Raw genomic sequence first — 13,574 nt, 5'->3', positions numbered from 1 at the left:
TGTCTACATGATGTGGAGACAAGGAAGTGTAGGGTGCATCCTACTATGTGCTAGCTTTGGTCCATATCTGCGCTTCTTGAAAATTTTGGTGTCAGGACCCTTTATACTCTTAAAATTATACAGGACCTCAAAGAACTTTTGTATATGTGGATTTTATTTATTGATATTTATCATGTTAGCAAGTAAAATGAAAAAAATTATCAATGCACTTTAAAATAATAAACCCATTACATATTAATATGAATAAGATTTTGATGAAAAATAGCTGTATTTTCAAACAAGCAGTGAGAAGAGTAACATTGCTGTATATTTCTGCAAATTTCTTTAATGCCTGCCTTTATAGAAGACAGCTAGATTCTTACATCTGGTTCTATATTCAGTCCATTCCAATATTGTATGTCATGTGCCCTCTGGAAAATTCCACTGTCCACTTTTAAGAGAATGAAAATTAAAAGTCAAGTAACATCGTAGCCTTATCATGAAAAGAGTTTTGACCTCACAGAGCCTCTGATAGGGGTGCAGTGATACCCCCAGGGGTTCCAGCCCTGCACTTTGAGAACCACTGCTCTGCAGGCTCTCCGAGGTCTTTTCCAGCTTTCAGCTCCTCTGATTCCGAGAGGAAAAGTAATCTTCCGATTAAAAATAACTATGTGTCATTATGTCCCGGTTCAAACTCAGCTGCTCATATGCTGTGGGACCTTAGATAGACCACTTAAAGCTTCTCGTATCCCAGTTTCTACCTTGTAACATGGAAGTCACAGGTATAACAAACTGCGTGGATCACCTCATTCAGTCTTTCACCCAGTACAGGGAGGTGGGGACTATGATGTCTCTATTTCATAAATGAGGAAAATTTGCCTCAAGAACAGTACGTTGGGTTGAAATGTGTCCCCCCCCCAAAAAAAAAAAATACATCCACAGTTTTACTACTGGAACCTGTGAATGTGGCCTAACATGACCACAGGGGCTTTGCAGCTGTAATTAAGTTAAGGATCTTGAAATGAAATGTTCTTGGATTACTCAGGTGAGCCCGAATTCCAGTGACAGGTGTTCTTATAAGAGAAAAGACAGGGAGATTTGAGACAGAGAGACAAGGAGGTGGTGATGTGACTGTGGAGGCAGCCACAAGCTTGGAAACTCCTGAGCCACCGGAAGCCGGAAGAGGCAGAGACGGGTCCTCTCCTAGAGACTAGGTAGAGTGCAGCCCTGTCAACTCCTTAATTTGGGACTTCTGGCTTCCAGAACTGTGAGAGAATAAATTTCTGTTATTTTTAAACTACCTAGTTTGTGGTAATTTGTTACGGCAGCCACAGGAACCTCATATAAAGGGTAAAAGCTTTGCTCAAAGTCACTCAGCTACTGAGGGTCAAAGGCAGGATCTGAACCCCCAATTTTGATTCGTGAGTCTGTGATGCAATGCTTCTTCCCTGGTAGTGAAACCACTGTGGCCCCAACCCCTCAGGGCTCCATTGAGTTCTGAACAGGGCTGTGGGTGTGACCAGAGGCAGAGCGACTCTAGCCACAGAGCCAATCAGGAGTCAGAGTTTTCTCCTTCATTAATCCTATGACTGTGCCAACTTGTATCCCCAACCCACCTGGGCAGACATTCTGTTACTACCAATTCTCCCTTGTGATCAATACTGTGGTAACGTTAACATATATGTGTTTTGGATGCGTAAGATACATATTTTTTTTTCTCTCCTTACCATAAATTCTTGAGGAATTCTTAGCATTCTTGATTCAGGAATATATTTTGCTTTGTTTTTAAGGCCCTGGTTACATACTGTCAAGTTGCTTATGGAAAAGTATGTATGTCAGAATGATTTTACTAAGAAACTCAGCACCTCAGATTCATTCTTCTCCCCCTCCCTCCTTCCCTCTTTTCTTGCACCATTTTCTTGTAAACCATGTACTGGGCTGTGCTATGCACACCAGCTCCATAACTAAGATATTTCTTATGATTCATTCACATGAGTCCAGGAGAAATCAATCTTTTAAAGAAAAAAAAAATGAGGAATAACCTTTTCTTTTGTCTTATTATATGGGATATAGGAAGTCTGTTCCATTGGGGAACCACTAGGAATTCATGAATCTTGGGGACTCAGTAGCTGCAGGAGATGTGGAAAGTGGACGATGATTAAAAAATTCTGATCACTCTGTCTATTATCCCTGGAATAACAAATTATCATCATTAGCAAAGTCACCCAACTCACAGTATCAAATCAACTGCAGAGCAGTTGACGCTGGTGTCACTGCAGCATCCAACGTTTTATGTTTGATGTTAATTTAAGAAAACCTAGAAATCAACTGGTACCATTGATAGCATGGTGGTTGCCTTTATATATTTATTTTTTAAAAAATGAATCCAGCTAGACTGGGCTGTGTAAACCCCAGGAGTACTTACTGTCTCTTTTCAGGTAGCTCATACTTTGACTAATATTTTATTACATCTATTCATTAGAGATAGGGCCTAGTACTTGACACGTCAGCATGGCGTCCCCAAGGTCAGAGCTGAGTTTAGAACTTGGAGCAAAGAGGCACCATCACTTTAAGGGGCCAGTCGCTCTACGTTGTAAGGTTTGGCTCCACGATTTCCAAACCCTTTTATAAAATGTGTGACTTCAAAGATGTATTCTAACACTCTGTGTCCTCGGGAAATCTTTCTGACGCAGATTTCTTTGAATATCCAGTGGTGCAACACAGGACTGTTACAAAGAAAAGGAGTACAAGCTTCTGTTCTTTCTGCCTTTTTTTCTCTTTGTTAATTCCTTTTTCCTTTCTTTCATTCCAATCTCATCTGTCCCTTTCTCACCTTCTTTTATTTTTCATGTCTTTGGACTTTTCCAGTTGTGAAGGTCAATACCTTGAAATTGAGAATAGACAATGTAAAGCACTCTGTAATGTGTGTGATCAAGTATATCATAATTATTTTTGGGTAGGAAGACAGTAAGAAGGGAGACATAAAGACAGGATGGGGGGAGCAGTTTCTCCTCTGTTGTTAATCCTCTCTGTGGTGGTCCTAAAACGTTTACCTGCAAATTCTTTGACATTCTTTGCCAATAAAAGGTAACGTCTAATTACACACTTCCATCCTTGAATCTGGGCCACCCTTGCTGACTCGCTTCTTATTAATTAGAATGTGATACAAGGGACATTGTTGAACTTCTGAAGTCAGGTCATAAAAGATGATATAGCTTCCATCTGGCTCTGTCTCACTCATGGATGCTTACCCTTGGAACTTGGCCACCATGCTGTGGGGAAGCTCGATTTAGCTCAGGCATAGAGGGCACACAGAGAGATTCGCATGGGGAGAGACTGAAGAGGCTTCATCAGCCATCAGATGTGAAGTGAGCAACTGAGCCTTCAGATGAGTCCAGCTTCCAAATGCTGTAAAGCAAAGACACACTGTCCTCTTGGTGTGCTGTTCAAATTTTCGACTCCCAGAGTTAATAAACAGAATAAGTGGTTGTTCTACACATTTAAGTTTTAAGGTAGTTTGATATAGGTATAATAACTGGAATATGCTCTATCAATATCCTTTGCTAATTTTTATTAGAAATTAAAGCTTTATACTTAACCACCTGGATGTGGTAGGGGCATATTTGAATTTAAGGAAATTTGACTTAAATCATTTAATTAATTTAAATACAATAGAAATAAATCAATGGAAATTAATTGAGATATTCCTGACCTGGCTATTTTCCTATGGCTTTTGGATCCGTGGCAGGTAAAAGTAATTATTTCTGTAATTCTTAGGAAGTGTTTAGGAATTATCTCCATTAGCTATGACTTCCTCCTTTCTTGAGAATTATCATGGTGTTTTAATAAGAATAAAGAAGTGGCATTTATTCTGTATCATTACTAAATTTGGGTGGATAGCTATTTGTTTTCTTCTCATCTTTTCTCTCTATACTTACAGGGACTGTTTCTTTACCACCACTCCCCCGCCCCACCGCATTTTGTGGTTCTACTTGGACTATTATGTTCAGCTATTTATAAGGAAAGTTTTGTATTACTAATATAAATGGAAGACCAGTATCATTTGTCATAAATAAAAAAATATCCATAAAAATAAATACATGAAAACAAAAAAGCAATATTAAATTCTAGTTATTCTAGTTAGATACTTACTATTGCCGGTGACTGAAATTGGAGTATTACGTGTTAAAGACAATAAAGCATCAAAATGGGACTCTTGCTGCTTTTTGTATAATAAGTACAAGGATTGTAAGAGAATTGAAAAGAGATTTTTTTTTCCCCGCCATGTATATCTCAGGAGTATAAACTTAGGCATGGTCTCAGAAGTTTTGAATTTATCTTCAATACTTGCATGCCTATTTTGCCCATAATATTCCTAATAAGAACTTTATAAATATTTGTTTTAATGGACTAATTTGTCTTTCGCACTTTTAATCTTAAGGGCTGTTGGCTGACATTTCTAGTCAACGGTTCTAACTCCATACCTATTTGGGAAATATGTCAGGCCCTTGATCTACTTGAATTGATGTCTGAGCTGTTTTATATGTTAATTAATTTTATGTGTCAACTTGACTAAGCTATGAGGTGCACACATATTTGACCAAACATTCTTCCGTGTGTGTCTATGAAGGTGTTTTTGGATGAGATTAACTTGAATCTGTAGATTGAGTAAAGCAGATTGTGCTTCCTAATGTGAGTGGGTCTCATCTAATCAGTTGAAGGCCTGAACAAAGTAAAAGCCTGACACTCTCAGGAGTGAGCGGGAACTGCCTTGAGCCGGACATTGTTTTTTTCCTGCCTCTGGACTCAAATGGAAACATCAGCTCTTCTTGAGCCTCAAGCCTACCAGCTTTTAGACTGATACTTACACCATTTTACTCTCCTGGGTCTCCAGCTTGCCAGTGGAAACTCTTAGGACTTCTCAGCTTCCATAATCACCTGAGCCAATTTCTTATAATTAATTAAAAAATAAATTAATATATATGCCCTATTAATTCTGTTTCTCTGTAGAACTCTATATGATACAGAGGCAATGTACTATTTTGAGATACTTTGACTCCAGGAGTCATTTAGATATTCACTATCAACAATTCCAATCTTACAGTCAGTCATACAGGTGTTCAGAGCACACATTTACAAGTCACCTTTCAGGTCTGCAGGTATGGGCTTGCCCTGAACCTGAGGAGAGAGTAGACAACTTCTCTGCTCTTAGCATCTTCATCTTCTCATAGATTCACCATGTCTTCATCAGCCACCGGTATCTGGCCTATGTACTGGTCCTTGTGGAGGCAAGCAAGTCTCCAGCTTAAGCTCTCTTCAGGATGAAAAGCACTGCTTTCAAGTCACAGCTGGGAACAGAGCATTTGCCAGCACACTTGTTGCACCCTGCCAAGCTTCCTCTCAAGCTGAGCTTTCTTACCTGTGTCCTCAGCAGCAAAGGCAAGTTTGTTCCACCCGACACATTCCTGTTCACAGTGGCCATGGCCTCTCTGAGGGAGAAGGGCTGATTGGAACTAGGGCTCTGGAAGGGTGGTTCCAAGACTTAAGCCTACGACCCCGACTCTCTGGGGAAGCTGCAGGCACACTGAGGATTGTGTGGCCACCCTCAGCTCACATGCTCACGAACAAATGAATGCTTGAGGCATTTTTTAAACCTAAAAAAATGGTCGCTGACTTCACAGAATGTTGCAGACTGAAGCCCAAGACTCCCCCAACCTACTTTACTTTAGGTATGGTGTCTAGTCAAGGCCTCGGGAATCATAGAATGTTCCATACTCTGTGCTTTCTGGACAGAATCCATGCAAGTGCCTCTTACACAACTGCATGAGTGATCCAAATACATCCTTGTTTACCCATAAGTTTTGTATCCCTTTGGTTTCTTCCTCTAACCTCGCAATAGGTTGGCCTTTTCAACTGACCTGTCAGACAGCTGGTAAACCAACCTCAGGAGATGCTGGCCTTTGTTGATTCTGTTAACTCTGTGTCTTAGGTTGAGTCACCTAGAAGCAGAACCTGATACAGGGATTTGGCTGCCCTGCTTTACTGAAGGAGTGTTCTCAGGAGAAACCTATAATGGGTGAGGAAAACAAGGTAAGGAAGGGGAAAGAAGAGGACATGCGATCTCAAGTGATGTCTAGTGTTGGCGTGATGCTTGGGGGTGTGGCGTGGCTCTGTAGTGTAAATTGCACCCCCAGAGCTGTGCCATACTGAGGCCAGAGGGCCAGGCTATTGTGCCCCTATATCAGGCAGTCATAGGCCATCCTCTAGTGGGCGCTATATCTTCCTAAGAATCTTGGGCAAGGTGAGCAAGACATCAGCCAAGGAAAATTCTCCAGAGACAGTTACAAAAGCTGGGCGATGGTACAGTGCTAGTAGAAAGAGATCTGATAAGGGCACCAAGAACTTGCTCACAGTCATCTTTGGTGCCTAAGATGCTGTCCTGTTGCTTTGCTGACTCCAGCGGTTCTTCCTTACCTGACTTCCATCTTGGAGAGATTTGTATGGTGCTTTGCAGAAGAAATGCCCGTAAGGCTGCGGAGTACACCCTAGGCGGTTTGTCTCGAGGTCACTCTTTTCCCTCACCTGTCCCTCCCAAAGGCCACGAGTTCCCAGCCATTCCCTTTTAACACTATTTATTGTTTTTAAAAGCTCCATGACATTTCAGTCATGAAATAGAATGCTGAACCCTGTACTTTGTTCCAATGATGAAGGAAGTACAGCCAAACAGAAAGCCATGGATTCTAGATATTGAATTTTGTCTTATCACCCTATGTCTTCATGCAAAATTGGCAACACGAGACATGGAAAGGCGCTAACACGATTCTGTGATTTCTAGTGTAACAGGGACCTCACTGTCAGAGCCTGGTTGGGTTATGTGGTTAAGAAACTCAAGGTGGGCTCCTGAGTGACAGCTACCAACTGCTAGAAAGTTAGAGGTTCTGATTATGTCTTTCTGAAAAAAATGTTCTATTAGGTAAAAGTGACATATTTAAGCCCTCGTGTGTGTCTGCCTCGTAAAAGTTCAGAGGATTGGCACAGAGGGGGGACTGCCATCACTTTAAGATATATTAAATGTGCTCTGGGTGACCACTGGGTGAAATAGAGTCATTGCCATTATTGCATTTTCATAGTTATAATAATTTATGTGGAACTCATAATCGGAAGGTTCTCCCTATTGTATGACTCTGGGATTTACATGAAAATTTGGCTCTAGTTGGCCAATGAAATGTCATGAAATAAAGGGGATTTTTAAATAATCAGATATCCACTGCTTTAGGACTATTGGAATATTAAAATATGAATGTGTCTTTCTTTTTCTCACTTTTATTAGACAAGTTCGTGTTTGCTCAAAACAGCTGCTCATTTGTCCAGTCCCTTCACACTACTTCACTTTCTTTTTTTACTTCATGGTTTTTAAAGCTTCCTTGCCGCCATGATCTCATTTGCTTCTCCCCCTGAACTGGACAATTGGTGAGCCAGGCGAGACTCTGTCCATTTGACATGGAGACAGAAGCCACAGCTGGGCTTATATCAGGGCTGGTTGGCCCCTAACCACACAACCACTGTGCCTCAGGAAGTAGAGGGGGGACAGACAGTGTCTCCTAAATGTTGTCCCTTCTTCATATTTTTGTATTTATTAGACTGTGCTTTTTCTTTATCATTGTCTCTGAACCCCCTAAATTCCATGTCTTGTGTTGCCAGTTTTGCAGGAAGACGTAGGGCGATGGGACAAAATTCCATATCTAGAATCCATGGCTTTCTGTTTGGCTGTACTCCTTCATCATTGGAACAAAGTACAGGGTTCAGCATTCTGTTTCATGACTGAAATGTCATGGAGCTTGAGGCAGGCCAGCACTCACAACCTGTATATCCTGGGCGACTCCCCAGCCTCACCGTGTCCTCCCCAAAGCTGAGACTGTGACTTTTCTTCTGGATGCTAAGTACTTGGCTCCAAAGGTTTTTGCCGCATGAATGTGTGATTCTGAAGACCAGTCTTTGTGGGGGTTCAAGGAAGGATGTTTGCTTAGATTGGTCAGAACAAGCTGGTCATCCCAGGTTTGGGTACCCAGACCTTCTCGTCCTCTACACTTATTGTGAAGAGAATTAGGACCACGTTTATGCACCAATTACCGAGAAACCTGCTGGGTGCCATGTACTTTCAGGAAGCAAACTACCCATCTTCAGAAGTCCTAGGGTTCCTCTAGTCTCTGGGAAAATTTTGTACAAGTGAGTTAGATGGCAGCAGGCCTGATGAACAGAGGACTGGGCTGGGATTGGGTGTGGAGAGATCCCTTATTACACATGAAGAAACCGGGAATGTGTTTTTGAATAATTGAGGTCAGACAAAACAGTACAATCATTCATTTCCTGTTGCGTACACATACCTTGGTAAAGTTAGACAACCCATTCTCTTCAAATTGTACCCTCAAAGGAGACACTGCTTCGGGAGCTGTGCACGGAAGTGTGCCTCCCACTGTCACCACCTTCTGCCACCTAACCGACTCCTCCCGGGGCCTTTTTGCTTCCCCCGCTTGTTTTCGTTGCCCCCAAGCCCCGCCAGCCTCTGTATCGCCTTCTGCGCCACGTAGTGCTAGTGAGTTAGAAAACAGTTTCATCTTCTGAGAACTCCGTTTCTTAGAAAGAAGTCTCAGTGCCACCGGCCTAAGTTGAAAGGATTCAGGAAGGGCTGGGGTCTCAAGGCATGTTTCAAATGTTGATGTAACTTAGATAGATCGCTATGTCTATGTGCCTCTATGTGAAATTGCCCATCAAGGGGGCTCCTGAAAGTTACTGAAGCAGCTTCATCTGGTGCAGAGCAAATGCTGACATGATTTGTGAAGATAGTACTGTTAATGGTGGTTGGCAGTAGCCGTCTGCTTGGACCTTTGTACCCTAGGCGGCTATAGCGGGGAGGGCAAACAGCTTCAGGAAACTGCTTTCCTGTGCTCTCTGATGATATAGGCCACCGTTTAGGAGTTTAGGAGCAGGGATTCAGAGTGTCCTGTGCAGAGGGGGCTTCCAAAGTCTGTGGTAACTGAGACTGTGCTGCTCCTCCTGGGCGTGGGGGTGCCATTTAATTCCTCTTAGTGCTGGAAAGGGAGTTGGTGGAATTGATTTGGCAAAAAGGTTAATGCATTGTTATGGCTGCCAGTTGGCCGATTGAATCGCTAGTAATTGGGGCAGGGGAAGCATTTAATTTGATGTGCTGAATGCAGGTCCACCAGAGCTGGTATCTTGCTTGTAGCAATTCCTTAGCGTGTGTGCATGTATGTGTGTGCACGCGCATGCTCATACACACATGTGTTTGTGGCTCGGATATGCTCCTGGTTTTATGCCTTTTACCCTCCCCAGTTATACAAGGGGTTGTCCTGACCATTCTCTCTCTCCTCACCTGCCTGCCTCTACCCCCAACTCCCAGAGAAAATATAATAATTTTTCTTCTATGTCATGTTATTGGGGAACTGTGCAAATTCAGGCCCTTCTCTTTTACAGACCAGGGCTCTCCTAAGTGGGATGCTCACATGATGATCCACTAGGGCAGGCAGCCTACAGCCTACTACTTGTTTTTATAAATAAAGTTTTATGGGAATGCAGCCACACCCAGTTGTTTAGGAATTCCCTAGGGCTGCATTCACACTACAGGGGCAGAGTTGAGTAGTTGCAAGAAAGATTATCTATCTGTCCTTCAAAGCCGGGATATTTACTATGGCCTTTTAACAGAAAACATTTGCTGACCCTTTAGGGTTGCCAGATTTAGCGAATAAAAATACAAGATGCTCATTTAAGTTTGAATTTCAGATAAACAATGAATAATTTTTTAACAACAATATGTCCCAGATTTAACTGAGCAACCTGTATTTTTTTTTTTTTAACCTGGCTACTCTACAATCCCCGCACTGAGATATGAGAAGAAAGCGCTGAAGCTTCTGTTTCCATTTATCTTTGATCTCAACCCATTTTCATTCCTATTTCTTTATAAAATTACTTTGAGTGGTGTAAAATCATTTATACATAAATAAGTGCACAACTTGGGGGGAATATGCTCAAAATTTAATTTTACGGATGGTAGTGTGCAATCAATCAAAGCAGTTTGGAAGCCTTTGGGAGAGAGCAGGAGTTACTCCTACTCGCATGACCACTCCTGATGTGACCTCTGTCACACTTCCGGTGTGACCTCTGTGAAGTGTGGCAGGGGGAAAGAGTGAAAATTCCAGCTCTGTCTGATCTCAGTTGTTTAAGCACTCTGGGCCCTGTGACCTCATGCGCAAATGAAGAGGATGGTTTGTTCCTAGACAGGGTTGTTATGAAAACCTGTTGGATATTTGTGTCTAGGGTATTGACCAGAGCCTATCAGATATAGTAGGCACTTTAAAACTGTTCTCTTTCTTTCTACACAAATGAGAATAAATCTCTAGGGAATGGAAAGTACAGAGGGTCCCCAGAGCAGCATGAGTAAACGCCCCTCAGAGCGGGCCTTCTCTCCCTGACGTTGTTTTGGCTGCACTGGTGACTCACTCGGGGGGTTAAGCTGTTTGTGTCTGTAGACTCAGAGCACTCGGCCTTGTGGTTTCAGTTCACACAGGCTTTGGTGACACGGTTTTGTTTTCACTTTGGGTTATCATGCGAGTTTCCATCCTTCATCTCTCTTGTATCTGGTGTTCTTGCGAAACGCTGCAGGGATTCGTCTGAAATTATCCAGTGAACAGCCAATGCTGTGACTGTCATGGTTCATGGTGGCTCCTCGGCATGGCATCCAGTCAGGCAACAGCCACTTCCTGGGCATCCCAAAGTGAGGAAAGAAAGAGCCCTAACTCCTGGGAGAAGAGAAGGGATCTCCCAAGAGCGCCCTCCACAACATGCATATTCCGCACCATACCCCAGAATTCACGAACAGGAAGCGAACTGTACCAGCCCGTGAAGGAAACACCCACCTTTCTCCTTGGAGGAGACACTTGAGCATCTTTCTCTTGAAGTCTGAAAGGCTTCCTTGCTAAACAGCACAACAAGTCAGTCCCTGATTCTTATCTGCTCCCAGGGCTAGGCAAAGGCTTGCAGAGGAGGGCCACCCTTCCTGCCCAGGAGAGCAAAGGGTGTCTCATCTCTGTGGGTGGGAGCTGACAGTCATGAGTTGAGAAGGGAGCAATGGCCCTATTTGTCTCTCAGGGATCAAGAGTCCCATCATCTGCCATCACAGAAACGAAATGGTATTTTCCACCATTCATTCTTTCATTCATTCATTTGTTCGCCAACAAAATTTTCCTGGGGACCTACTCCACAGAGGATGCTAAGATGATGAAGATTCAGTAGGTACCTTCAAGAAGTATTGTTAACAGGAGAAATCAGGAAAGTAAGAGATGTTTGTAAGGTAGTGTGCTGAGTGTCAGAGTACAGGAAAGCAGTGTGTGGAATCAGAGCACTATAAAAGGAGCATTTGACACAGATGAGAAGTTGGTACTTGAACTGGACTTTGACGCCTGAGTAGGAGTTAGCTAATAGAAGGATTTAGGGGAAGGGCATAATAAGCAGAAAGAATAGGACTTCTAAAGTTCATAAGCTCAAGGCTGCAGGGTGTGTCCAAGAAGCTGCACATGCTTTTGGTTTTTATGTATTCGTTCGAGCAGCTGTAAGAACCTTGTATGCGGAGGAAGCAAGAAGAGACCAGATTAGGAAGGGTCCATGAGCTATACTGCATTTCTATTACCTGAAAGCAATGTGGGAAATGTGAATTATAAAGGATATAAAAAGTAAAACCAGCTTCTTGGCCTGAAAATTCACACTTTACTAGTTATCTGTTAAGCAAAGAAATAAAAAACTCACATTTTTCAAAGCTTCGACAGCTCCCAGTTTCCTGCCACATCAAGCCTTAATTTCTCTACCTGATAGTTACAGCCTGCCCTGATCCGATTCCGTCCTGACATCTGCCTCCCCCATCTCCTGCTCCCCGGTACATACCATGTATTTGGATCAGACCAATGCTTGCCACTTGCATTTTGCTGATGAATAAATTGGGGTCCTGAGAGATTAAAGAACTTACTCAAGGGGACAGAGCCAGTTCAGAGTAGAGTTTGGACTTGAACCCGTGTCTCTCTGTCAAAGCCAGAGTCGTTTCAGCCAGGCTCTTTCCTGGAAGAACTCATTCTAATGGCACCTGATCAGTTCCTGTTGGCGGACTGATTGATTGCAGTCAAACCTTTTAGCAAGCTTTTGGCTGAGCTGGGCATATTCCCCCACTGCCTCCGCCGCCCCCTCCCAAAGCCTGAGTTTCCAAGGCTTCATGCCATGGGTACTTGGCTTTGAGAAAAATGAGCATATTTTTCATTCTCGTTGCCAGTCTCCCAGTGTATCATGGTCATTATTCCCTTCCCTCTCACAGTTGAGCTGGGTGCTAAAATATACAACCTGGAGGGACCTCATTTTAATGTTTAATGTTTGGGGGTCATTCTATAGAAAAGAATGCCTTTTTCTTAAATCTGATTGGAAATGTAACTTTTTAAAGACCTTCTTAGCTATAAAATTTTTTACTGTAAACATAAAACTTTCATTGAAACATTAAACGTTTCTAGCTGTTTTTCAGCCCATAAATTTTCATAGATACCCACCCCCTCTCTGCCACGCCCTCCTCAGATATTTCTCTTTCTTCTTCTTCTTTTCTGACCCCTCCCCCCAAAAATATTTCCAAGACCAGAGTTGAGGGTGAGTAGGGGGACTAGATTACAGATAAAATATATCAGACGACTTAGGTCATTCGGTTTGGAAAAGCACATTGTATTTCAATACAGTGAGGAATGTACATGTGTCAGAACCTTGCCAAAGAAAGCAAACCCTTCCCGCTCTTCTGGTCTTGCCTGGAGCCACTGTGAGGCTGAACCCTGTGCCAGGCCTGAGGAGGCTTCTGAGCAGCCCCAAAATGTGCCTCCTCTTCCAAAAAGAGTTGGAGAAGGGCTGACTCTAAGAAAGGCCAGAGTTAGGGTGTCGCAAGCCAGCCTGTAATTTGTCGAGGGGCATTGTTCTTATTGAATAATCCATGGGTGGTTTCGCTACTCATAAAAGCATGGTCTTGCAGAAAGCTGACCTGATTTGGTCCAAAATAGGGTAGGATGAGGCTGGTGCTGAGAGACCGGAGTCAAATGCACAGTGGTAGTGGTCATCAATCTGCGAAGCCTTGACCCCGATGGGCACTCTGGATGCCTGGGGAATGCCCACCCAGTTTCCTATGAACTATAGGTAACGTGGGTTCTTTGGCCCTACCCAATTCCAAGGTAGCAATACTGTTTGTGACCATCGTTGCCATTGCCTCATGCTGGGTGGGGTGAACATCCTTGCTGCTGGATTTTTTGGCATTGGTCATGTGATTTTCTTTTGCCCATGAGATAATCAGCCAATATGATATAAGCAGAATCTTAAAGTGTGCTTGTACGATTGGGTTCGCCCCCTTACTCTTCTCTCATAGCCAATACCTCTGCAGCTTGAACCCCAGAATGAGACACATGAAGCAAACTCGAGCTTGACTTACAGCCTGGAGCTAAGTTCCGCCAGTCTCGGTTAACATCAGCCAAATCCCAACCAACCCCATAGATCAGTGAGTGAGAAAAATA

The 13,574-nt window shown here is 43.0% G+C and overlaps 1 protein-coding gene across 3 annotated transcripts in view; it reads left to right on the top strand.

Annotated features, from left to right (window-relative positions):
* Window positions 1-13,574, top strand: part of WWOX (WW domain containing oxidoreductase) — a 791,253-nt gene that overhangs the window by 531,437 nt on the left and 246,242 nt on the right. Inside the window, exon 9 of one of the 3 annotated variants that reach the window (XM_023528568.1) lies at window positions 5,969-6,010. The exons of the other annotated variants lie outside the window; for them this stretch is intronic. Within the exon in view, the coding sequence (XP_023384336.1) occupies window positions 5,969-5,995 (27 nt within the window). The 3' untranslated portion in view covers window positions 5,996-6,010. Of the gene's footprint in view, window positions 1-5,968; window positions 6,011-13,574 lie in introns of those variants that run through there. 3 annotated transcript variants of the gene reach the window in all.

Source organism: Pteropus vampyrus, unplaced genomic scaffold (genome assembly GCF_000151845.1).
Source record: "Pteropus vampyrus isolate Shadow unplaced genomic scaffold, Pvam_2.0 Scaffold29, whole genome shotgun sequence".
Taxonomy (NCBI): Eukaryota; Metazoa; Chordata; class Mammalia; order Chiroptera; family Pteropodidae; genus Pteropus; species Pteropus vampyrus.
This window is presented reverse-complemented; position numbering and strand designations above follow the sequence as displayed.